This window comes from Pezoporus occidentalis, unplaced genomic scaffold (genome assembly GCF_034315485.1).
Source record: "Pezoporus occidentalis ecotype Australia unplaced genomic scaffold, CSIRO_AGI_Poc_V1 ctg38, whole genome shotgun sequence".
NCBI classification, from domain to species: Eukaryota; Metazoa; Chordata; class Aves; order Psittaciformes; family Psittacidae; genus Pezoporus; species Pezoporus occidentalis.
The window spans coordinates 4,228,600-4,256,214 of record NW_026915702.1 but is presented as its reverse complement, the minus strand read 5'-3'; the positions used below and the strand labels follow the sequence as shown (position 1 = coordinate 4,256,214).

Genomic DNA, 27,615 nt, shown 5'->3' with positions numbered 1-27,615 from the left:
TTCATGTTCCTTTTACTAGTTTCCAGCAACATTTGTTGTGGTTGAATCTGTTTTTACCATTCCTCTTACTGGCTTCAGTTTTTGCTTTTCTACTCTCTTTTTTTTAGCCAATATAATTGAACTAAGTCTACTCTCAAAGTGTAGATTTGGCCTCAGTTCCTCGCTATATGAAGTCTTAAACTTAAAAGTAAGTCCCATACCTGCTGCAACAGTCTATCATATATACATATTGCTTGTATGATCTGAAGGAAAAGATTTCAGTAATCTGTTCAGTCTTTTCCATGTATTTGTTGCCTGCTCTAAGGGCTTTATAGGGTTTAATATATTCTCTAATTATAGAGAATTGATAGTAACTATGCAAAGTACAGTAACAATAATTATACACTGATGAAATATGTGGGATAATATTTTTCAAAGTTACCCATTTTCTGGGAGTCAGTTAGAAAACATTGATAAACTTCCAGACCCGAGGCTGAAGTTAAGCAGATGTTTTGTTTCTGCCAGTAGCTAAGAGATACTAGGATATAAACAGCTTAAGAAAAAACAACCCTGACACAAGAGAAGGGATCCAGACACACAGGCTGGCATTAGGAAAGACCTCTTGGAGAAAGTCCAAGAAGGTAAGTGTTTTCTGGGATCTGGAGAAAGGCATCTCTTGGGGAAAGGCAAGAATACACCTAAGAGGTTTTGTTGTCTAAGGTCAGTTTTCTCATAAATTCTGTTTGCTAATAAGTCAAACCCTGCTTTATGGAAGCTGTCTGGGCACTATTCCCATTGTCTCTGCTCCTGAACTCTTACCTGTGCTCATGGGGGATCATTGAATTCCAGGCTTGACATTGGATACCACTTTTGGTAACAGATACTGTTCCTTTGTAGTCTGCTCCTTTTCCGATGATACAATTCCTGACATAGTCTATTGAAAGAAAGTAGAAGAAAATTAGGATTTTCGTTAATGTATTTAAAATTTAACTCTTCATCCCTTCTCACCTAAAATTAATATATTTATGATTGACTTTAAATAATTATTCAAAATACTGTTTAACTGTCTACATACATTCTTGTACCTTTTTTTCCCCTCATCTTGATCCCTAAATTCCCAAAGAAACCTACTGAAAATGTTTATAAAGTGCCTGATTGACCAAAAGTCCATGTCTGAGGACTTACTTACATCCCCCACACATGAATGAGATAAATAAAAGTTATATTAAGTCTACAGTAACTCATACAACTGAACTTTTAAATATTAAACTGAAGAAGAAATTCAGACTAGTATACACGACAGTAGGCAAATATGTATGCTGGGAAACTGAGCAAAAGCAAGTATGTGAATAAACTTGCATGACAGAAAAATGAGGATATTTGTAAATAATGCTGTAGAATGTAGCTTTCAGAATGCACAAAACCATCCCATGCCCAGGATGCTCCTACAGTCAAAAAGTCACTGACTGACCTCAGCTTTTTCCCCCTCCATAGCTGGAAAAACAAAATCAGTAAATAAATCAGTTACCCTTCTTTTCATACAGATCAAAAGCATGGTCTTGCTTCTTTCTCACACCATTTGTCAAGCTGTTGAAGGATAACCAATGGCACCGTTTTGTAACTCTGTCATAAGCAAAGGCCCTGTAAAGAAAATCTGGATAAGAAAAAAATCTCTGTGTGGTTTATAATAATGACACATGGCCTGCCAAGGAGCATGCAATGACATCAGATTTATTTTTACTGCAAAAGTCAGAGAAGCAGCCCAAATTATTATTTAAACCTACAACTGTGCTGACAAGAACAAAGAAACAAATTAAATTGATGTGGCCATTACATTAAATACCAGCTTGGTTGTTCCCTTGTCATTGAAGATCTTTATTTTGAAAGTGAGATAAATGTGACTGAGACAGCATTTGTGGCCCCAGTTGCACTGTTTTCTGGGGAGGGAGAAGGGGGAAACACTCTAGAATGTCTTTACTGTGCTTATAATATATGTTTGAAATTGTTAAGTATCTCACAATGATAACTTCAGGAAAATTCAAGCACATGGAGTTGTTTCTTGCCTAGAACAACAGAGCTCTTTAAAGCCAAGATTGTTTTTATTTTTATAAATAATCTAAATTGATAGGGTACCTACAGCTTGTATTTGCGTAGGTTTTGTTTTCTTTTTTTCTCTTATTTTTTAGTTGCTTTCACGGATAGAGTACAACGTGTACCAAATTGAGTGGATTTGGGGGGCAAGAAAGACAAAGAGAAGTCAGAAAAGTCAAGAAACTCTTCCAGCTTTTTAAATGAAACATGCAGACCTTTTTCTCCTACCATAATTTTGAAAGGAAATTAATTAAATGTAGGTAAAATATTTTAAAGTATTTTAAAACCACTGTAAACTGCCTGGGTGAGGGCAACTTACATTCCAATATATTCCAAGAAAAAAAAAAAAGAAGAAAAATAACAGAAAAAGCTGAAAATTCTTTTTCCCCTCTTAATTTCTCTTTAGAACCAAATAACAAATCATTGACATTATGCTATTGCTCTAGCCCACCACAATGTATACATTTCTGTCAGTCATTTCAAACCTCCAGAGATATTTTATTCTGACTAGAGAAAGCATTTTAACACTACTTGATAATATCCAAAAAACACACATTTCCTACACTTCATCAGTACTTCAGCTGTGCCGTATTCCTGAGTATTACATCCCTCAACTCAAAGCTTTTTGAGCTTCATTTAGTTCATCATCGAGCTTTTCTTTGTGAGATCTTGCTGGCTTTAGTTAAAAACATTACAAGATCCCATCCAACCTCCCCACTCTTCTCTCTTTCGAACATCCTCTTCATTATCATTTCCATCACCAAACAGATTTTTCATCCAACTGCTCTCTCTATTCTGTTGACTCCAAATGTTTCCAACCTGCTAACCTTCATCCTTCTGTCTTTATTCAGCCTTCTGTTCTCTCCTGGCTGCTTCTCAAATATGAACACATTCAAGTGCCTCTAACTCCATCCCCACAAAAATATCCTTGACCTTTCCTGCCTTTCTAATTACATTCTCCTTTCCCCTCCTCCCTCCTAAAGTGGGAATGCAGAATGCACTGTTTACAAACATTTTGTTCAGTAGTTGCCTTTCAGTTGCCTTTTGGTTTCCTTCCAGTTTGGCTTCAGCCACTCCTGCACACAAAGTTTCTAACAATCTTTTGCTGGAAACAAATCCGGATGGTTTTTACACTTCCAAAGTCAATATGTTTAATCAAATTCTTGGACTTTACGCTACTGATATTGCTGATCACAACAATTTCAACAATTTTTGTTGTTGTAATTTGTACTGAGATAGTTGGTAGGTTTTCTGATCAGATACTGAAATCTCATGGTCTATCTTGGAATCCCCTTCAGTGAAAATACAAAGACACTCCAGAAGGTAAGCAGATAATAAAGAATAACACAGGCACAGTGTTGTAGTTAAGGAAGTGACATGTCATCTACACAGTCAATGCAGTAATAACTGCAATATCTTTTTCTCACCCATAAGAAATGTAATGGGAAAAGCTGCAAGATGACTGAAGGAAAACAGTGGGAGTAATGGACTGCAAATAGTGGTGAATCCTTTAAAGAATAAGAGCAGCTTAGCAGTAGTAAATCTGATAGCAAGCAGAAAAAGATGCACAGAGAATTATGAAGTCAAAAAGACAAGGTAAGTAAAGCTAAGGAGAACTTTGATGGGCAGGAGAGCTAGGAATAGCGCTATAAAGAAGAAACAAGTCTAGATAAGAATCCTGTAACTCAGTTGGAAATCATCAAGAACCTTGCACGCATGATAGTAAGGGAAAAAAAAAGAACGGTCCATTCTGAGAAGTGTCATGTATTGGCTTCAACAAAGAGGTGCCAGAATTAGAATCAGCAACAATTAAGAGAACTTGCTACACAGGATTTAGAGAAGGCTGAGGTTCTGAATGACTTCTTTGCCTCAGTCTTCACGGGCAAAGGCTCTGACTGCACCACCAAAGTCTTGGAAGGTAGACGCAGGGACTGTGAGAATGAAGACCTTGGGCCCAACCAGAGAGGATCTGGTTTGAGACCATCTTAAAAACCTGAACGTGCACAAGTCCATGGGACCTGATGAAATCCATCTGCGGGCCCTGAAGGAGCTGGCAAATGAAGTTGCTAAGCCACTGTCCATCATATTTGAAAAATCATGGCAGTCAGGTGAAGTTCCCAATGACTGGAAAAAGGGAAATATAACCCCCATTTTTAAGAAGGGGAAAATGGATGACCCTGGGAATTACAGACCAGTCAGTCTCGCCTCTGTGCCTGGCAAAATCTTGGAGCAGATTCTCCTGGAAGGCATGCTAAGGCACATGAAAATCAACAAGGTGCTTGGTGACAGCCAGCGAGGCTTCACTAGGGTAAATCCTGCCTGACCAATTTGGTGGCCTTCTATGATGGGGCTACACAACTTATGGACAGAGATAGAGCAGTTGATGTCATCTACCTGGACTTGTGCAAAGCATTCGACACTGTCCCGCATCCTATCTCTAAATTGGAGAGACATCAATTTGATGGATGGACCACTCGGCGCACAAAGAACTGGCTGGATGGCTGCACACAGAGTTGTGGTCAATGGCTCAATGTCCAGCTGGAGACCAGCAATGAGTGATGTCCCTCAGGGATCAGTGTTGGGACCGGTCTTCTTCAACATCTTTGTCGCTGACACAGACAGTGGGATTGAGTGCGCCCTCAGCAAGTTTGCCGATGACACCAAGCTGTGTGGTTCGGTTGATACGCTGGAGGGAAGGAATGCCATCCAGAGGGACCTTGACACGCTTGTGAGGTGGGCTGATGTCAACCTCATGAAGTTTAACCATGCCAAGTGCACGGTCCTACACCTGGGTGGGAGCAATCCCAGGCACAGCTACAGGTTGGGCAGAGAAGAGATTCAGAGCAGCCCTGCAGAGAAGGACTTGGGGGTGTTGGTTGACGAGAAAATGAGCATGAGCCAGCTTCAATGTGCGCTTGCAGCCCAGAAAGCCAACCGTATCCTGGGCTGCATCAAAAGCAGCGTGACCAGCAGGTCAAAGGAGGTGATCCCTCCCCTCTACTCTGCTCTTGTGAGACCTCACCTGGAGCACTGTGTGCAGTTCTGGTGTCCTCAACATAAAAAGAACATGGAACTGTTGGAACAAGTCCAGAGAAGGGCAACGAGGATGATCAGGGGACTGGAGCAGCTCCCGCATGAAGACAGGCTGAGAAAGTTGGGGCCATTCAGCCTGGAGAAGAGAAGGCTGCGTGGAGACCTCATAGCAGCCTTCCAGTATCTGAAGGGGGTCTACAGAGATGCTGGGGAGGGACTCTTCATTAGGGACTGTAGTGACAGGACAAGGGGTAATGGTTTAAAACTTAAACAGGGGAAGTTCAGATTAGCTATAAGGAGGAAGTTCTTTCCTGTTAGGGTGATGAGGCGCTGGAGTAGGTTGCCCAGGGAGGCTGTGAATGCTCCATCCCTGGCAGTGTTCAAGGCCAGGTTGGACAAAGCCTTGGGCGAGATGGCTTAGTGTGAGGTGTCCCTGCCCATGGCAGGGGGGTTGGAACTAGATGATCTTAAGGTCCCTTCCAACCCTAACTATTCTATGATTCTATTATCTAACATGATATTCACAATTTACTTGCAAGCAATACAGAAACTTGCCATACATAAATCAAAAGTTGTCTCAATATTCTTTCTTTATCCCCAGAAAATAAGGAGAGTCTGATACTTTAAGTCTGCAGTGCCTGGAATCTGCCACTTCACCACTTCCTGGCAGATAAGAAACCCAACCCTCTTCCTGCTTATGTACCTCACACAGCACAGACCTAGGTGGTGTTGTTCCCAGTACTATTGTTACAAAATATTTCTATTTTATTTGATCTTAATACTTCAACAAATTGAGCTTACATCCAGAGAATAAAACATCTGTTGTGATCCAAGTAATGGGGAACTACTGTATGGATATGGAGTATCAGAATCAAGCCACAAAAATGTCAGTAAACAAAGGAAAATCCAAGTCTTTTATTTCAAGTCTTTAAAATGCCATTTTGTGTTAATTCTCTTCTTATTTTAGAATGCTCCCACAGCAACTAGTGAACTAATTGGTTTTAATTTAAGTTGGCAACAAATTTCACCTTGCCGTAACCATATGCAGATATGATGTTAAAGACTGGGGATCCTAGGAATAAAAGGGAAACATTAGTAATCACTGGTTCCTTTAAAAGGGAACACATGTCAAATATGTGTTTACAGTAGTATCAAAGAACTATGCACGCTACAAGAGGACTCATCTGGGGCCAAATGGGAAACCACAAGAATGTTCCCAGACACAGAAAATCCATCTTAGTTGTAGCACAGGCAAAACCTAATCACCTACACCTCTGCTGCTAGGCTTCCTTCCTAAAAATCTGTCAGGGAAAACTGGAAATTCAGGGCATGAGTAGTCAGATTTATAATTCTTTTTCATCTTTAGTGCAAAAATAATTACATGACTGATTGCAATTCTATTATCTATGAGTAGGACTCTTCCAAGCTGCCTCCTCAAAGTCTCTCATAGCTTCTCTAAGCTGCTTTATTGGCTGGTTACAGCAGGGATAATATGCTCCTTAATGAATCCATCAGAGAGAAATTCTTCACAAATTGCAATGTTTTAAAAATTCAAAGAGATTCTAGATTATTATTCCTGCAAAATAGAATTAAAAAAAAAAATACTAACCTACTTTTTATTTTCAGAACACAAGCATACCATCCAGAGCAGCTACAACTAGCTTGAGACAGTATTTTTAAGGAGATGTTGGAATACCGAATTGTTGTTTGCTTGGCACTGTTCAGAAATCTTACATACTGTGGAACCTAATTTTACAATACTCCTCTCTTATGACCATCAGAACTCAAGGATCTCTTGCTGTATTGAAGACAACCTGATCCACTTGGCAATAATATCAGTGGAAGCTCTGCCAATAGGAAAAGGAGTGTCTCGTACCACATGAAAAATATTAGTGCCTGGAAAATATTTTCTAACAGAAAATAAGTAAAGTCTGCTCATTGTTTACATATATAAGTAGTCAAAGTACAAAGCAATACAAACTAGATCTTGCAACACGGGAATTAAAGGCTTAAAGAAAGATTAAATTACAATCGAGGCCTGTTTCTGCAACAGAAGAGCTTTTGTTGTCACATTTAGTCTAGCTTCCTTTTGTAGTGACTGTAAAAATTTTTTTATGTGTCAAGATGAGGCTGACATTTAGCTCAGTACTCACCACTACAGAAGTCATCAATTCTCTCCAAGATTCTCCTGCATTCATGTCCTTTCATACACTGCTAATGGTCTAGACTAAGAGAGGCCAGGGGGATACTTTATGTCTAATACATGGGAAAAATAATAGTGATTTGTTCCAGAAAATAGTAGAGAATATGTACAAGGCAGACAAGCAATCAGCTACATGATGTGTTTCTAAGAGACAGCAGATGCTGAAGAATAGTTATGATATACTTGCAATGATTGTGCAGCCCAGAAGGTTCGATTCCATTGTATCAGATTCATAGTACTTGCCAGTGTATTTCAGCAGTGAATGTATCTGTGCTCCATGTGTGAGGTTCCCATTGATTTCAGCAGGAGTAATGTGCAAAGAATGAAGACAAAATATGGTCTGAAGTGGTGCTGAAATACTGCAGCTGTGATGTGTGACAATAACCAATTTATAAAAGACATAAAAATCTCAGAAATGTTCACTGAACACTATAGAGCAGCACAAGTCATCCGCATTTTAACATGAGTACATTTTTTCCAGCTATGTTTTGGAAAAGATTACATATTGGACAAGCTAAGAAGATAGATCAACTCAGATAAAGCTTTACAATAGACTGACACTCTTTAGGCAGGGATAACAAAATCATGGAAATCAAAAAGCATGGTCTTTAGATTGTCCTCAGTACAAGCTATCATCAATGGCAATTACAGACGCCTTGGGTCAAAGGGTGTTACACAGGTTCTATTATAAAAAAAAAAAAACAAACAACCAAACCACGATATCAAACAATTAAAATAATGGAGATACATAACTCACTTGCAAGTGAATAAAAGACCTTTGTTCCTGCTGCATCTCTTGGCACATTGCTCAGTGGTGTTTAACAGCTTGGTTTTTACTTCCAGTGTTTTGTTTACTTTAATGAGCATCAACTCTCCTGTTTTTTTGAAGTCATGAAGAGGGTTTCTTCTTTTTCCTCTACACTCTAAGACAGAAGCAAAGAAGAAAAAAATGAAAAAAATAAACACTGTAAGGAACAGTTCTGAGATTAAAAATGCCACTATATATATGAATAAAATTTATTAGGAATTATAGGAAAATCAGTATCTAAATCTCAAAGAAACTCACAAAAATTAGCAGATACTGAAGAATTGATTATTTTACATGGTCATCACCATCCTTAAAAATAGTGTAGGTAGTAACTATAGAAAACCTAGTTTCAAATAAAAACTTGCATAGTACTGATGAAGGGTAATAGGAAAGTTTTTCACTCTTTGTAAATTTTTTTTCAGAATGTCCAAAATACATCTGATAATCTGAGATTTTATAAAGATTTCCATTAAAAACTTGGGTGAAAAAGGTGTACAGATGTCTTTTTTGGATGGACACAGTGAACTTACAATCAGAAGGAAAGGATATTAATATTACAGAAAGTCTACATCTGAATAAATTTTAAAATCTAAGAACAGTGATAAACTGTTCTTAAAACAGTAAACTTTTTCTCACAAATTGTGAAAAGAAGTGGAGCCTGGAAGTGATACAAAATAGTCGTTTTTGTGACCCCTGCTCCAGTGAAGACTCAATGTGAGTGTTGTGCCCATTTTAAGTGTGACAGATTTAGAATTTTCAGCCCACAGTAAAGATGACAGGGGGATGCAGAGGCTATTGCATGGAAATAGTCTGCACTGTTGCAAATATTTCAGAAAAAAAAAAAAAAGAACGGGTCGATCTGGTTTCTATGTCTCTGTTGGTGGAAGGGGTAGGAAATGTCAGGGGAAATTGGTTAGAGATGTTTGGCTAAAGCGTAAGAAGAAAAGTCTTTGCTTTTTGCAAGAAAAAAAACCCACACCAATATATATGTAGATTTCCCAATATATATGTATATTTTGATTTTTTCTTCCATAAAAACCAGTCTGCCAATGTAGGCTGCTCCACTGTCAGTGAAGGCAGATGAATACATCTGGAGAGTGATTCTCCCTAATCTGACAGATGAGTAACACAGGGAGGACCACTTGCCCTTTGGATCTATCTGTCTTATTTTACTCAGTGGTCCCGGATGATCCTTTTGGATTTTGGATTAATAGCTAACCCAGGTAAGGTTAGGTGAATGAATACTTTCTTAATTCACAAAGCAAGTAATAGTATTTTCAATTACTTCTTTCCATGTACCAGTTTTCACAGCTGTCCCTCCATTTTTCTCTACAGAATCTGCAGTAATGGTAGAACATGAATGTTCAGGATCAATTTATTAAATTTTGACAGAGTTTTTCAAATATATGAAACCTCAGCCTAACGCTCCGTTATCCTGAACAGATAATTCCTCATGCAAGTGCACTTAAGTCAGTAAATTTTTACTTTGTGCACTCTGTGCAGAAGCTCAGAATAACTTTGTAAATCGCAATGGCTGAAGCTCTGGAGGAGTTTCTAATAACTCCACATATTGTAAAGCCAAAGAGGGCTCAAGGGTGTTACTTTTGCAGAACTTCCATCCTGATCATTAAGTAAGCAAGCTCACATTTTCACTGGATTCAGCTAAATCACACCTCTCAGTGGCAAGTTATCCCTAAGACACCTAAAAATACACCAAAGACATTTAAATTAGATTTCACCAAGCTTCAGCCTTATCAAAATAAAACAATTTAAAAAATCAAAGGAGTATAATATCTCTGCTGCAATGCTTCCATAAGATACCTTCATCCCATCCTGGTCTTCATCTTGAACTGCTAAAGGTGAACTAAGCTACTGCTCTGCACCTAAGAGCCCACAGTTTTAGTTCCAACTACAAATATTTTCAGAAAAGAAAAAAAAAAAAAAAACGGTTTTATTTACCTACAAATCTGTGTTCTTATCACATAAAGAAGCTTTAGATGAAAAGACCAAATGCTAATAGTTTTGGTGCTGTGCCGGGGTCTCATATCAGCTCTCTAAATAATTTTCAGCCTTGTATTTGTGCAGTGGACATGCATCCAAACTGAATCATTATGTTTAGCAAAATGCTAGGAAGACATTCTTGCCTTAAGTATCAACACCCTGTTACTGGAAACCACTGTTTTCACTGAAGCTGCTTTATTTTTTCCTATACCTGTGATAGAGCCAAAGTGCTGCAAAAAAGATTGCATCTGCTCCTTAAGACAACCACAGGAAGGCAAGTCTTCTGTAAAGCTTTTGTGGTATATTTCTCCATCTATTATCTTACAATACATATTTGTTAGTTCTGTGTTGTCTCGGCCAGGACTTTAATGTCAAATGGAGGTAAAAATCTGTACAAAAATATCAAAGTGTTTTCTTTCAGTTTCTGATAATAACATTTCCCATGTACTGATAAGTGTCATTATCTTAATTCCTGATAACAGCTTCTTAAACTCATCAGCTAGCATGCAAGAATATTGTTGTAAAAACCCAAAGAATTCTATTCTGCCTGAAAAACATGGTTTACAGTTCCGCTTTTTTGAAAGAAAAGAATCCTAGCAGTTGTCCAAAGAGGATTATGGGTTTGATATTGCATTTAACAATTTATAACAGCTTGGTTTACTTTAGCTTTCAAACAACAGCATTCTATGACTTGCCTATAATCTAAAAAGGCAAAGGGCCAAATGCATCTGTGGTGTGACTGTTAGAATCACGAGAATAATGCAAAGCATTACTTTTACAACAACAAAATAAAATAATTGAGCCTTTCTACTTCAAATTGTATTATTAAAATCTTAAATCTAATATTACCCTAGAAATGTTCTGTGTTACCGGTTATCATGCAATATGCTGTAACTACAGTTCTTAATTTGTGATTGCCATTAATTTCAGTTTCCTAAACTTTGATTTGTTTATACTGTGGGCTGTGTCCTCTGATGGCTTTTGTAGTTGAGGATCATATTGCTAAGGAAGTCTGACATTCCACTTAAATTTGAAAATAAGAGCAGCTGGTTCAAACACAAGAGAATCAAGTCAAATATGAATCAACATTTTTTCTTCAACCACTAACTAAATACATTTCTTCAGTTAACTTCAAAAAATTCCTCAAAAAAAATGAGGATGCTGTCTCTATTTCTTAACATGATAGCAAACTTCCTTGAACAGAAGAAAGAAGTCAGCCAGTGCCCAAGAAAGTGAGACCTACAACATTTGCTCTAGTAGGATGCAGCATTGGACAAATACTCTGTAATTTAATTTGCGATGTCCACAGTCTTCCAGCTGGAACACTTCCATTTTAACAAAACATTTTAATATATACTGAAGGAAAAAAAGTCATACTTCACAGTGAAAGACTGTGAGGAGACCTACAGGTCTCAACTTCCGGTTCCCTAACTACCTTTTTCATACGAAGTTCCTGTATAATCTTCTCGGTTATGAAGCATTAAGTGAGACTGTTCAAACTATAGACCATCTGGAAGTAAAGATTTCCAACAGTACCTTTTCTTGGAGTAGTTTCAGTCCATGCCAAGTCAAGAATCAGAGATAAAGTTATCATTCTGCAGCATTTTAGTGAGAAAACTTGCTAGGAGTTTGCAGAACCTACTTAACTGCAATTTTAATTATATTTATACAAAATAAAACCATGATTCTTAATGAAATTTTGATGGTTTCCTATGGAGTTTTATTTCCTTATTCTGTTTCCTTACACTTGCAGAACTTCAGCATTTTACTAAGTAGTTATTTGTTTTGTTGTGCTGAACTTTCACTGTGTGGGGTTATGATTTTTTTTTCCTATTATAATTATTGGTGTAAGGAAGTTGGATACAGGTCTTTATACTGTGGGTGGACAAAAGACCTTTTATAATTTTCAGTTTTGACATAACAGCACCATTGCTCATTATGTTTGTCAGATGTCAGAGATAAAATAAATCTTTGGGAACAAAAATAAATCAAGAAAAAGAAGGTGTTGCTGCCCATGCTGCAGGGGTTTGGAACTGGATGATCTTTAAGGTCCCTTGAAACCCAAACCATTCTGTGATTCTATGAAGATACCCAAATTACTTGGGCTGGAAAATGCTGCCAGAGAACTTCAGAAACCAGCTGCAGTCCTTCCAAATACAGAATGACATACAAAATAAAGATGGCACTGGGGAGTAAAAGTAAAAAGAGGAAAACTCTTCACATACTGTGTAGGAAGCTCAGAGACTCCTAGGAGTCAAAATATTTTTCAATGAAGAAAAATGGTCATGTAAAGTGACACAATTATTTCAGAACTATAAAAGAGACATAGTCCCTTTCTTTAGTGTCAAATGGCATTTTAGATAACTGTTGGGTATTTTGCATCATGTTTGTAATGAAATGAAGTCACTTGACCTTGAGCAGTTAAGAGATGGACTAATTAGAGATTGAATTATTTGTGTTACAATTGATAACCAGGTCAGAATGTCAAAATGAGATTAGCTATTAACTGAATTTTGCAAACAATCATCACTGCAAGCCAAAGTAAACTGGCTTTCCTCAATGAGCTAAAAAGAACCCCCAAAAACCAAAACCTGAATTGTATGTGACTTAAAACCTGGGGGTGGGGGAAGAAAAATGAGAAATCGACCATCAAAAGAAAAAAAAAAAAAGATAAAGGAAAGAAAAAAATCCCCAACCTTAAACACATGTGAAATAAATGTAGGAAAGCACAGTTCAACACAACAAACATTTTATCAGGAAACACCACACTTGACAAAAAATTGCATTGTAACACCCATGCAAATGCATTCATAACTATGCATCTGAATGAAAAAAAAAAAAAAGAAACAAGCAAATGTTAGATCTCAACAAAATGTACAAAGCAAAAATCTGCAAAGCCATGTATTATCACAGGGTTAGACGATACTTTTCAGCAGAGATATCAAAGCTAAAGACTTATCTCAATATAAATAGTCAAAACTTAATATGAAAATAAACAATAAAGTATGCTTAATTATATGCATAAAATTGCATTGGCAAAGCTTGTGTAAGAAGAAAAATCAATGAGTAGAGTTTGAAATAAAGCAACAGTTCTTGGCATACATGAAAAGCAATATGCAAATGCACAGAGGTGTTTAACTTGTCTATAAAACATATTTCGAGGGATAATTAAATTCAGTAACATATTTCCAAGACAATGCTTTTCAAAGGATATAAAACCTCAAGGGTAAATTGCATATTGATGCAGGCCCCAGTATGACAGCATAAATATGCTAGCTTCATTAAGGAAAACAGAAACCAACAAGGTGACAAAACGTGACCTGATGGTGAAAGTAGATGCTACTAAATGGTTTCTGATACCACATGCTTAAATTAAGAGTATGGTCACAACAATAAAGGAAAAGATGTTAAAGGTGAATGTTGATATTAAAATATTTAATGGGGTCGTTAATGTATTATGATCTATAAGAATTGTTAGGAAGCACTTTTCAAACAAATACATTCAAGGCAACTTTCTGTCTTGAGTCCTAAGAGAGTCACTTTGATAAAAAGAACTAATGTTCAGCACTTTTAACTTACTTTCATTTACTCTGAATTCTCCTTATGCCTGTTTCAGTATCAGAAATGTCCAGATTCCTGGTTAGAATGCAAAAAAGTGAACACCTTTTCCAAAATACTCCTCATTTGGAAAAAAAAAAGAAAAAAGAAAAAAGAAAGGAAGAGAGAAAGAAAGACCAACATAATGAGAAACTGAAACAATTCTGAAATATGCCCAAGAAAAGATCTTTGCAGATTGAATAGGCTTAGATGCCAGATTAAATTTAATGCTGTTATTTATGTAAGACAATAATTTGGCATGAAAGAAGTTTACCAACCATACCCATAAAAACTGCAGTCTGCTGTATAGATGGAAAATCACCAAAATAAAACCAGCTGTCCAAGGAGACATCTCTAGCTTGTCACAATGAAACAGTTTCTTGCAAAGGTATATGGAGGATGATGTGATTATTTTAAGTTCTGAAATTTATTTTCTTGGCAAAAAAGCCATCATGGAAAAAAATCTACAATTTTGAGAAAGCAGTTTGAAATAGAGACATACAATATAGAGATAATTTTTTCCTTATTTTTACATTGGCTTTCAGTCTACTTATTGAGCAGATTCAGGAAATGCAAAAAAGATATTTCTTTTTTTGGCTTTGTATTTTATATTACCACTCTCACACACAACCAGGAACACATACCCCTTATTAGCATCTGCAGAGAGTGCCATGTTACTTGGACCCAGTTTCATGTTTGTGCTGTCCTGCCTTCATAACCTTCTCCTGTAGCCAGCGTGAGAGCTCAAGAAGCTAAGGGTAATGCTAACAACTGACAGTATAGTCTAAAATTGGATGGCAAATGAAAAAGGACAGCTCTTTTTCTTCCAAGAAGAGGTTATCTGCCCAGCAGGATGCTGGGACCCATTGTCAGAAACAAATGTTCTGCAGTTTGTACTCTGACTTGCTGTATCTAACCTCTGGATAAATTACTGAGAGGACTTTCCTTTGTAAGATTTGTCTTCTTACGCATTTGGCACAAGGATTAAATCCCCACCATTTTGCATTGCATTGCACAACCTTTACAAGCCTTTGGTGTCTCCTCGGAGGCACCCAGTACATTGTGTGCTTCTTTAGTGATGGAGTCCCAGCCGCCACTGAGGACACTAGGGCGTGGAGCAGGGTGTAAAGAGAATAGCATGAACAGGCAGGGGCAGGGATTTGGGCAAAACAAAGTTACAGACTACTGAGGGCAGCAAAACAGCTCTGTGAGGAGTGATGAGAGCCTTGCCACATGGTGTATACACAAAAGTAGTGTTGCTGACCAAGGCCAGGAGTCATAGGAAGAGCTGGAGCTGAGGGGAGACAGAGGGAGCAGCCAGTTCCCAGCTGGGCCAATAGCACCGAGGACTGCCAGTCATAGCTGGGCTCATCAGACAGCCCAAGGCCCACAAGGGTGGAGGCCCACAGGCCATTGAAAACTCCTGCAGCTGGATGTTGCCAACACATCTGACTAATCTGGAGCATGTTCCCAGCTCTGCTTCACTGCAGCATTGCTTTACATGTAGGTTCTAACCATGTTCGGGAACTGATCCACTATCCCCAAGGGCACTGCCAAGAAAACCTACAGAAAAGCAAACAGGGTAATTATGAGGATGTCCATACCCCTTCATGTTTCTTTGTAGTTGCCATACTTCCCCACTGCAAAGTACAAATATTGCTCACATCATGCTAATTCTCCTACTATTCATGCTTCCCAAGCAAGTGTGGAGATAATTCTTTCTCACCTCTATGACCACTCCTTTGTCCCCTCCATGCTGCATTCTAGCCTCTGACCACCAAGTCTACCTCAGCACTGCGGGGAAAAAGTGAAATTCCAGCGCTCATCGCGTACAAGTAATTGCAAAATGCATAGGACAACTTTCTCCTCTCCGCATCAAGCTTTTACCCATCAAGAGGCCAAGTCATCCTGCTTTCAAATCTCCTTGGAAAAGTTTGAAATGCTTAAGTGACAAACTAATGCTCAGTATAAAGATCCAAAGGGGAGATAGTATGCTCTCCAAGGGAGATTGCATGTTTCCCTTCCAACACTGGCCTCAGTTGAAGTATTACAATAATGACAGATGAGCTCCTCCAATAAGAGGCTTTCCTTTCTTTGACTTCAGAGCTCACTTTTCCAGAGTTCTATGCAACATTTTAATCCTGTGTATTTCAACTCCGTGTTCTCCTGCTAAGTTGCTTATGAAAATGGCATTAATAGAAACAGAAAATCTGTTAAGCAGGGTAAGTGCTGCCTTACATGTGAGAGCAAAACAAGCAGCCCCTGGCACCAAGCACTAAAAGGATTCCATTAAACAGAAGGAATACAGTCTTCCAACTGGCAGAGTATCATTTTGCTTTGTTGAGAGTGTATAGTATAATGATTATCTACAGCTGGGTTGGGGAAGTATGAATCACGTTAAATTTTTAAAATATACTTAGCTATGCAGACCACAGGAATATACAACGTTCTTACATTGATCATGGATATGGGATTTTATTATTTTATTTGGTTTTAAGCAGTACTTATTTATAGGAACTAAGTGCAACTCCCACATCTTCATTAACAACTGCTTCAGATCATCCAAACTGCAGAAAGTGCTGAGAAATTTGAATAAAAACACTTGTCTGACAGTCTCTTCACAGAAAAAGATAACTTTAGTTTAAATAAATCTTGCAATATACCAATCTACTTTTTTCTTTGATTAAAAAGTTATTTTCAGTTTTAATATATTAACTTTATTAAACAGATACTGTCTAAAAATACTGAATAAGAATATCTGCACAAGGAAGAAAACTCCCTAACAAACTTGCTAGCTGCAGATTAATTTCTTTGTGCAAGTGACAGAGACTTACAGGATATTGATAATGACTAGGCAAGTAGTCTACAGGAACCTTGCACATTTATCTTTCACCAATCACTGTCTTATCTTTTAGATATTAAAAAGAAACTCAGAAACTGATAGTGTGGACAGCTTGCTGACATTAAAATTTCTCCTGTTTTCTTCACCCTCCTTTTTCTTTACCCTTTAATATAACCCAAATGTATTAGTCAACAGCCACAGTAACACAGGACATTGTCTTCATACAGGATTTAGGACATGTGATTCCAAACCTAAAAGATCCATTCACAGAAGAAATAACACTCAACATTAGGCACAACTAGAATCAGATTTACAGAATAGTACTAGAAGAAGCATGGGTATGCATTAGCAAAACACTTTTTTTTTTTTTTTCCTATTTTTAAATTCTGTTTTCATCACTTTGCTTGTTTTTCATATATAAAAATAAAAATGTAGGCAAATATTAATCTTTCTTAAAGGCTTCCCAGTAAAAAGAATTCAATATCCCATACAAAGACACCATGTATGTTTAGAAAGCAATCAATATGTTTCAGAAAGGAATTGCATAACTTCCTCTTGCCTACATTGTAAAAACCCAGACACTTTTGTTGAAAATCATGTATTTTTGTAAAGCAAGGTAAGCACAATGGCAGTGTGCAGTAAGACTAATCTTTCTTACCCATAATGCAAATGATAGAATTGATTAATATTAAGGTAGGTGGGGGAGGAAAGTTAAGAAAGGAAGGGTTGCCAAGAAACTGTCACTATGAAAGCTGGCCAGAAAACAAGTCCTACTCCATGAAAATATGAAGTTTTGGAAATCTAATTTTCCTCCACACCAAGATGAACCATCCAGTCCTATATTGGAGAGCCCATTGGTTAGGGCACAACCCTATTTGTCAGCCTACTGATACTGGCAGCACTGAGGATTAATCTATCCTGTTGGAATATTAGATTAAATATTCATTGAGCTTGGTAACATCTCTCATTCAAGAAACACATTCTGACTATCAAGACAGTAAGCATGACATAGCTTCGTATGAAATTGGCTATAGAGCAGTACCTGTATCTTTGGTCCATGGAATTAAGTTGGGGGGGATGGGGTCTAATTCCACTTTTTTTTTTTTCCAAACTAAGCCATCTGTTGAAGAGTTTCTGTCATAAGTGAGGGTTTCTCAAGAGTAGCTACCACAGGATATTGTGAATATCTCTCTTTCATTTGATTTGGGAGAACCAAGCCAAAGATAGCTTCTGTTTAAAAGGCTCTATTTTTGTGCAAAGTTTTGATGGTTCAGCGTTTTCCATTTAAGAAATGCAAACTTTTCCTCAGAAAATCCCTAACCAGCTCTAGTCATCACTTTCCAGAGAGGTCGCATGTCCATAAAATAAAAATTGCAATTTACATGGAAAAGGAGTTCAGAAAAGCATAGCAGCATCATGTCTGTGTCACCTGCTAAGAATGCCCACAAAACCAAAATTGTCACTGAGCAGACTGAGCACATAAGATCTGGCAAGATGTTCAGCATCCTATAGAACTCTTACTGCGCGAGAAAAATGGCAGGATCTACTGCATGTGATGCTTCCAGGGTTTTTTTTCTACTTGCCCTCTAAGATCACGAAATACTCCACTTTGAAATGCTATTTCAAAATATAGATATTTTTAAGTAAGGAATGTAGTTATGTCTTGGAAGCCACCAACACCACTTGCCATACACGTTGCACGAAGCCCTCAGACCTTGCCCCAGGACTCAAACACTCTGTGTCCCTGCCCTCGCTCTGCCCACTCCTGGCAGATCCTCTCCCTGAAATGTGGCTGTCTTTCGCCCCTGTCTGTGCAAAGGTCTGACCCTAACAGTGTTGCCGGAAGGAAGGAAAGGTTTGTAGGAACCTTGCAAACTTTTTTTTTATCCCCTTAAACATCTCCCCAGAGGGCCAATAGAAATGCAGAGTGAGCTCTTCAGATATCCAGTCCAAGGGGGACACTTCAGGAAAGAAATTCAGCTAAAGAGCTTCCAGCACTTGATTACTTATTGTTTGTTCCTCCCCCCCGGATCTCATTGGGAACATCTAATGAAATTACAAGTATTTCTGGCCTGAAATAGCATGTTTATGCTGCTGCACTTCAGCAAGGACATTCCCTTTCAGCAATGTGCTGTCCCGTGGTTTGGGTATTCCCTGTCAACTTCTGTTACTTAACATCTATTCTACCACTTGAAAATTAAAGAAAGGTACAAGTTCACGTCTCGCATAGGGCACCTATGGACAGCGACGGGATTCCCTTCTCCCGCTTTCGGCGTCTCCAGGGCTCCGAGGTCCTGTTCGTCCGGGGCGGAGGTGGCGGGAAGCAGCGACCTCTCCTCCAACCCCCGGACCTGCCGTGCCCCCCTCGTACACCTCGCGGCAAGACCGCGGGTTCGCCCCGACCCGCCGCGCTGTCGCCGCTCCGCACTGCATCGCTCAGAGGGCGCGGGAGGCGCCAGGCGGGCACCGATGCACCCAATGCCCAGCTTGGGCGCCGGGTAGTTGCTCCTGCCCTCAGGTAGGCGCTGCGGGCGCTGGGGTATCCCCGCCTGTCCCACCTGCACCGTCCCGAGCACTCACCCGCGCCCCGGCGCAGCGAGGGACAGGGAGAGCGACGCCGCGGTGAGGTGGAAGGGGGTGGCTAGGGAAAGGATAGATAAACTAACCTGCCACGGGGATGGTGATGGGAAGCAGCAGCAGCTGATGGAGCAGCAAGGCGGGCAGGAGTTGAGTGGCCCACATGGTGCTGGCTGCCCCCCTCCCCCCAGGCGGCTGGCGGGGAGGAGAAGAGATGGCTCCACGGAAGGACCCTGCGCGCAGCCGGTCACTAGAGGAGGCAGAGTGAGCCGAGCTGCTTTTTATTGCGATGATCTAAGTTTGTTGTGTGATTAACTGGAAAGATCTGGGTCCCAACTCCCTCTTACGGTAAGAAACTGTTTAACAACATTCCCTCTCTGTCTCTTCTCCTCCTCCCCTCCACAGGAGCTGCCTCCCCTCCCGCCCCGCAGCCAGCCCAAGGACAGGGCTCCCACCGTTTCATCCCTCCCTCTTACCCTTCATCCATCCATCCCCCCTCCCTCCTTCCCCCGCCTCCTCCCCTCCATCCCCTCGGGGCTCAGAGGGAGCAGCCTGTCCTGACAGGGACCCCAGCTCTTGCCTCAGGACTGGTGTCTGCTGCCCCCAAGCCCCTCCTGGCCCCACAGCCCCTCTCACTTGCAGCTGAAACAAAACTCTCCCTCCCTTCTTGCAGACGTTTCCCTTCACAATCTACCTCTTTCTCCACCTGCCTCTAGGCCCCATCCCCAGCTGCATCCTCATCCACAGTTATCTCAGCAGGAGTCCCCCAGGCAAACCCAGGGACAAAGCAAGGCCAATTTCACCACTTAGGAAACATCTTTCTTCTGACCTGCTCATGGCTGCCCACTGCCACCAGCCTGGCCTTTCCATCACCGTCTTTGGCCACCTGACAAATGCCACTTCCCCAAAACTGTGGCAACTCTCGTGAATCTAAAGGTCAAGTATCAGCTGGCTGTCATTGCTCCATGGAGATAATCCCAACACGAGGCCTGACCTTCCTTCTGTCACAGGCAAAGTGGTTGAAATTCTTCTGTTGCACTTCATTTTGACCTCATGGAAGCAATGGCTTTGGGTTTTGTTTAAAGTCATGAGATCGGCCTTCATGACACACAAGTGTTCAAAAATAAACACTTCAGGAAAAGATCTGCCTTAATTTAAACTGTTCTTTTCTCCCATGCACTCACCTACCATCTATAGCATGTGTGTGCAACAACACAGGAAGCCTTTCCCCTCCATTTTCCACAAATAAAGCAGAGTCCTGTATGTGGCCTCATGCTATGTGAGTCAGGAAACAGCCTCCTTCTTTGCCCAGAATTATTATCCATACTGATAAACACCTTTGAGAGAAATAGCTTTCCTTAAAAATGGGTTGTTTCCCAAGCCCCAAATATTCATTGTCAGGTTTTATTCAATTTTTTCCTGTATTCCCCAAATTTGTTTTTTTTTCACCAGACTCATGCCCAGTGGCAAAACAGAATTTCCATTTGGGAATTACTGTGTTGTGAAGTAAAAGAAAGGGGACAGAAAGGAGTTGAGAGAAAGTCTGTGAAGAAAATATTTTGAACATTTGGTGTTACAGGAAAAACACATTTATGTGAGACAAAAAATACTTTCTGCTGCAGAGTGAAGATAATTTCTAGGGGTGTATTTTGCTGTGCTTGTTTTTCTCACAAGAATGCAGGTTAATATACGGGAGTTCCTTAGAGATGCACAACCTGAAATCAGAGAAAGTGTATTCCACTGGCCAGTGACCTTGTGTGAAATCCTTGTCCACTGCAACTGATAGAACATATCTAAAGCTTTGTTTTTCTCCCTGTGCTCAAAGATAGACATGAATGTAAACAATAAGCAGCAAAAATAATCATAGCACCATGCTGAGCTCAGAATAGTCACATTCTGTTAACCAGATGTATTAGGCTTGTTGTCCATGCATGTGATGAGTGACTTTATTTTTGGTTAAAAGCACAAAATCATGCACCATTAAAGTCAACTAGATCTTTTTGTTTGCCACTGACTTCCCTAAGAGGGTATTTGGCCTGTAGTCAGGTTTCTCCTGAATTTTGGAGGATTTTTGCAGTGTCTCTTGAGGACTAGGATGCTCCTTAATGGAGTAAATATTTTGCTATATGGATACCTATTATTAATACATAGTCTTGTGTATTATTCATGATGCATCTGCAGTTCTGCTTGAGAGCTCAAGTCATGGTCATACTCTTCTTTGGCTGAGTATGTTACACTGGGCAGGTACAACTCCATAGCCCTGGTTCTCCATTTGCCTAACTAGAGGACACCTCTGCTTTTTTCATAAGCCTTATATATATCCCCTCAGTGGAAACCAGGGCACATGGAGTGGAAGGCCAGGGACAGAAGGGAGATTAGGAAGGCAAAAATTCTATAAATGCCATATTCTGATGCTCTGTTTGTAGACAGTCAAGACAAAGTTTTGCATCTGGATCTGGGAAATGAAAATGTTCTTTGGTCCCACATCATATACTGCGAAATGTAGTGTGATCTTTTTTCTGTGCTTTCTTGCCCCATGTGTTTTACAACTGAAGCATAATATTTTAGTTCAGTTCAATCAAATTTTACCTTGAAACCAATTTCAATATGAAGGAAGGCTGCAAAAATTCCATTTCATGCTGAAGTTTGCAAAAAGAATTCCATGTTAAATTTCAGTCTGCACATAGAGAAGCTGAAGATCTAAATATGATAATAAAAAGTTGTGGGGTTTATGTAAGAATATTTTGTTAAGTTTTCTGACCTACAGATCTCCTTCTCTTTTTCTGTTTTTAGGGCTTAGCTGAGTGTGGGGATTTTTGGCTCCTTTTTTTCTTTTCTATTTTTTTTTTTTTGGCAGCATTGCAAACTTGCCTCGATAACCTGACTTTCAAATCAGTGCAGCTCTGTATTAGGAAGGTAGCATAGCATTTCTGTGTAAGGTATCTAAAAAGGGAAGTGTTAGTGCACACTTTACCTAAGTTGTATTTGCTCTGGACTGCCCACATGAGTAAAAAAGTTTGAAAACACTTTATTTTGGTTGGAAAAGTAAGCAGACATGACCAAATACATAGAAACTGCTGTTTTTATATTCCCTTCTCTGACTATAACCACAGTTGGATCTGTTTTTGAGATGTAGCTTGCTATTAAGAAATGCTAGATATTCACAGTTTTGGCAGGAATCTTCATGCAGAGTAATACCAAGTCACAGTTAGCTTTAAGGAAAGCTTTTCTAGATGACCCAGCATCTGTCATATTAATTACTTCTTGTGTTTCACATAAAACTTTTACCTCTTGATTTATCTGGTATAGGTATCACTCTGTTAAGGTCCTATTGGATAATAAACCAGATACAATAAACTGAGTTTGAGACTAAGAAGGGAAGAGACTGAGGAATGGACTGCAAGACTGGACACTGCTGGGAAAGCCAGAGTTTAAGCAGAGCTTCAGCACAAGGCAGGTGTCAATACTTGCTGAGGCACCTCAGCCAGGGCCCCAGCTGGGCATATGGCACCTTCCAACCTAATCTCCAGCCTTCTTCATGCAGAAAGAAAAAGGCAATTAGCGTGGAAAGACTGAAAGGAAGATGTGGAAGAAAAGGATAACAAGATCTGAGCAGAGTGGTTAATATCTGGCTGAATGCAGAAGCTCAGAAACTACCCTGAGTTTGACATTTTAGACTCAGCCATAAGGATTTTACATGTCTTGCAAAACACTGCAGACCTGAACTGCTACTCCCAGAGGACAAATTCACCACACCAGTCAAGTTGTTTAGAGCACCTTATAGTGAAGCAGAAGAATGTGGCACTTCAGACAAGGCTTCTTTTCAATTAGCCACCAGGGAAACCCAAGGATGAAGACAAGAGCCACATCTCCTCCTGCAATGTAGGCACTAACCTACAGTCCTGAAGCAGTCATGTCTGCAAACACGGCATTCACAGGTAAAAGTCCATATGTATTTAATAACTTAAATTGTCGACCTTTAAAAAGCTTCTTATTCTTTCAGCCCATGTCAGAGTTTACAGATAAAAATTAGTCAGGGGCTGTTACCTGACTCTATAGGCACAAAGTATGGTATGGTTTGGCTTGAAACTATATAGTTGCACTTCACCCAAAACCAGACTTGTGCAAGCAGCTTCACACCTTGGCTGAGTCCTTTCATGATTCAAACAAGCAAAATAATGCAGGGTGTGTGTAAAATTCAAAACAGTCTAGATTACAATTTTATACACAGGTGCATGCTCCTACGCAATGAAAAGTACAGTTTAGAAGCTGTTGAGGTTAAAAAGGGATATGAACTCTAAAGTGTCTTGGCTGTGCTTGGTTCCACCCATTACAATTGACATGTATTCGGAATAGTCAAACACGCATAATTCACAACTCTCCCCACATCCAGACTCCCAGGTGCTCAGGTTGGTCCTAAACCCTAGTCAGGTAATCCGGCATTCATTCGTGCAGTCAGTTAATAACATAAATCCCTTATGTTTTTTCTGTGCAAGACATACGGTAACTGCTTTTTACATATATGTTATATGGTAACTAAGAATAGCCAAGATGAATAACAAAACAATTTTAAAGTTGCAGTATGAAAGCCATTTAAGCCATTTATGGCATTGTGCCGAATGGCTGATGCTGATAACACAGCCCTTCAAGATCAGTTTGGAAATTACTATTTCCAATACTTGGGGGGAAAAAAATAGTAAAGGAAAAAAGTAGTAATCTGTACTCTGCACATTGCTGTTAGTAGGAAATATCTGATCTCATTTTATCTGATAAAAATTCAGATATTTCCACACATCAATCATTTATTTACAAGGAGATAAATTTTGCAAACAAGTGTGCATTCAAAAGATTTATTTGAATAAAAATTCCTGGTAATATCCATTTGACGTTCTGGGGAATGTGCTGCATTGTGGCTATAGGCTTTTAGGAACATAAAAATTCCCTTTACTCATAATTGTTTCTTCTAAGTACTCAGAGTTTAGGTATATTGACTGAAGAATTTAAACTTTTTGTTTATATCTGTTTCCTCCTTTATTAGTCTCCGCAGCGCCAAGAAAGTCTAGAAAGATAAATGTCACCAACAATACTGTCAAATTGATTTTAATATACCTTGTCTGTATTACTTGGGGCCTAATTTGCCCTGAAAAACCTTTACACTAGATTTATTTGTGCAAGAATGTAAGAAAAAAAATGAACCTCTCTTCGACCTTACTCTTCTAAAATCAAATTGTGGTACTGGCCATTGTTAAAAAAACAGAAGCTGAATACATTTGATATGAAGCAACAGCCCCAGAAGACCTCAATTTACATGCCATAGTTACTGAGTTATTCTCTGAGGGCAGTTGCTCTCTACACTGTTTAACCATTCAGATATTCAGCCATTTATGCTTCTCCGTAAGTGTCTCATTTTTAGCAAAGACATAAGTGATTTTTCAGTCTTAATATAGGATACATTATCTTGGTCAAAGGAAATCAAAGGTTTGGTCAAATTCACCCAGACTTCAGATTTCCCTTTTTCCAGCTGTTGTTCTTTTTCTTTTTTTTTTTTTGATTTAAAAAGCCTTCATTCCTTTGCATATTTAGGTAAACTACAAAGCTTAATCATGGTCAAGGAAATCTATATTTCTATATCTATTTTTAAGCACATTACATTTTTTTTTTTTTTTTTTATTGATGAAAAGCTTTAAATTATCAACTCAAAATATTCAACCACTGAGAAAATCTCCAAATCACATTGCTTTTAAAATTACCTGTTTTTAAATCAGTATAACGATTTTAGGACCTGAGCTAATGTGCGTATATATGTGGTATCGCTGATACAATAATACTTACTCTGAAACTCTTACATATGCGGGTAATTACCTTTCATTTTTTAAGAAAGTGAAACTCAAGCGTGTACTGAAATAAAACCACTGAACATACCTGGCTGAATATTTTTTGCATTTAACTGGCTAAACCATAAAACTCAGACTAGTTTTTCCAAGCTCTTTTATGTGTTAAATCCAAAACTAAAGAATAATTTTGGAATTTCCTAGAGCAATTTTTTATTTTAAAATAAGCTTTTGAAGGATTTCAAATAAGGACATAATTTTTACTTACAAATTAGAAACACTTTTGTGTACAAAAGGATTCCAAACAAATAAACAAACAAAAAGGAAAACTGTGAAAAACAATGCAGAGAAGTTAATGTGATATCATGTATTGTCTTGTTGAACTTTAATGTGTGTTTTTAAGGTGGGAAATGTTTAAAACAAGCTCTCTGTAGTATATATTTTACTTCTAGAAGAGGTAGAACTGTTGACAAACAGCAAAGGGCCCTTATCTCACAGTATGATACTTCTGCAAACGCAACATCATTGAGATATGCTGAGAAGACCCTACCAAAAGGTAGGTGCTGAAAGACACACTACAAAAAATAATATGCAGAGATTTAAAAAAAAAGAGTTATTGCTGTAAAAATGTTATTCATCTCTCTCAGACTGGTACATTTAAAAATGCATTTTCAATATTTTGGAGTAACAAAGAATCAAATTAAGCTGATCTTTGACTGTGAATTATATATTATGGAGCAGTTTCAGCAATTCAACAATCTGGAGACAAAAGCATTAGCCCTTTGAATTCCAGAGAATGAAGACTTCCAGAACCTGCTTGTCAAGAGTAAATTCTCTAGGATTTCATATCAAAGAGAAGAATTTCTACCTAGGGTGCTGTTAAAGATTTTAGAAAGAAACCTAACCGGGAATTCATCAGTTTCCTAGCAATCTCTCAGACACGAAGATGTATTAATAGCAGCTCAGAGACAACATAAACAACAAAAAAGAACTCACAATTCATGGCCATAAGGCACTGATCTTTCCTGGTTTAAGGTTTGTAACCCCAGCGAAAGAACACTTGCCAAGATATCAGAAAAAATGTTATCAGAGGAGGAATCTCAGCTTGACTTCTTTTCAAGAACAAGCTTTGGGTACTTTATTTGAATCAAAGTCTCCTTGTTTGGGATATGAGCTCTGTAATGCAACTACTGGAAAATAGTCAAGTAGGGAAAAGGGACATGTGGCTGCAGAATCGAGACAGGAACTCTCAAAGGGAGACTAGGGCAAACTGTTAAATTTCTCTGCTGTTTTCAGTTTTTTATATACTAAAGAGAAACCTTTTTTCAGTAGTTTTGGCCCTTAAAGCTCTTACCACAGGTATTGCAATGTTGGTACTGAAATAACACTGATAACCATGATTGTTCTACATTTGCTATGCCAAGAAAACATATGCACTTTTTCTCTATGCTATTTTTAGCATTCCATACCTCAACACTATGGTGTCTATTTTCACAAAGTACCCAATCCCCACTTTTCATAGCGATTATTTGTTGCCAAGCCTTTTTCTTATAGGTGAAATCTGAGCATGGATGATTAGGCTTCGCTGCACATTAAACAGTGATAGAATATATTTCTACCTTAGCACATTCTTCTGCTCAGGATTTTGCCACCAACTTCTGCAGCCAAAATAAGATTGAAGGAGAATTTAGATGTCTATGGGCTGAAATTATACAATTCTAAAGCAGTCTGTTTGTTCACATGCATCAGCTTTGCTTAACCTTACCAAAGTTTTGATCCCAGTCTTCAGGTCTAAAATTAGTCTTATAGATTAAATAAGAAGTTCTTGAATCTGGAACACAACTGCTAAGCAAGCTGGTATGATGGTTTATTTCAATATTTTTATCAGATTATTAAATAAAATTATCTTAATACAATCAGATTGATATGAATAGACATAAAACAACAAATGCATTTATAATAGTGACATAGAAAAAGCTTTATGGAAAAGTATTTTTTTTTCTGCCGAATAGCAATTGTGGTCTATCTTAAATCGAAACACTGTATTTCTGAATTTGTATTATTACTGCATAGTTTTTTTAAGTCTTTCTTGAAATAACATTGTACAGATTAACATGCATTGTATATTTAACTTCCCAGGTAAGTCACCCTGTTTTTTAATTTAAGAATCTGCAGATTGGGTTGAAGGACAAGTCCACATAGACAAGAAATTTTATCTGACAGTAATCAATGAAGGTTGTCTAGGGAAAAATACAAAAACAGAACAAGTTTGCAGTGATACTTCCTTAGAATGGTTTCTAGCCTTCCAACATCTGATGGTCATCCAGTTTCTGGCGCTATGAAATTATCTTAAGGGTGATCTATGACTTTTTCCTCTCTTTATGCAGGTTCTAATGTAAACAGCTAAATAAAAATATGAGGTAAACCAGCTGGACAAACAATTTTCAAATATACAGTTTTGTGAGTTGCTTTTTACTTCTGGTCCAAAATGATTCACAAATAAAACCACTGAAAAATACTAGCTTTTGCAAATACTATTGAACGATAAATGTTCAGTGTTGTAATTTTACTGTTTTTTCCCTAAGAAGAAAAAAAAAACAAACAAAACAAAAATCAAGAAACCCTGTCCTTCACTTTATTTTCATGTAAACAC

General features: G+C 38.5%; 1 protein-coding gene across 4 annotated transcripts in view; it reads right to left on the bottom strand.

The window, feature by feature from the left end:
• HGF (hepatocyte growth factor) overlaps positions 1 to 19,339 on the bottom strand; it is a 57,400-nt gene extending 38,061 nt beyond the window's left edge. For all 4 annotated transcript variants that reach the window (XM_062631974.1, XM_062631976.1, XM_062631975.1 and 1 more), the window contains exons 1-4: positions 19,221 to 19,339; positions 8,064 to 8,229; positions 1,508 to 1,620; positions 799 to 913 (exon numbers count right to left, since the gene is read on the bottom strand). In XM_062631974.1, coding sequence (XP_062487958.1) covers positions 799 to 913; positions 1,508 to 1,620; positions 8,064 to 8,229; positions 19,221 to 19,296 — 470 coding nt within the window. In that variant the 5' untranslated portion in view covers positions 19,297 to 19,339. The remainder of the gene's footprint in view (positions 1 to 798; positions 914 to 1,507; positions 1,621 to 8,063; positions 8,230 to 19,220) is intronic.
• Positions 19,340 to 27,615: the final 8,276 nt, after the last annotated feature.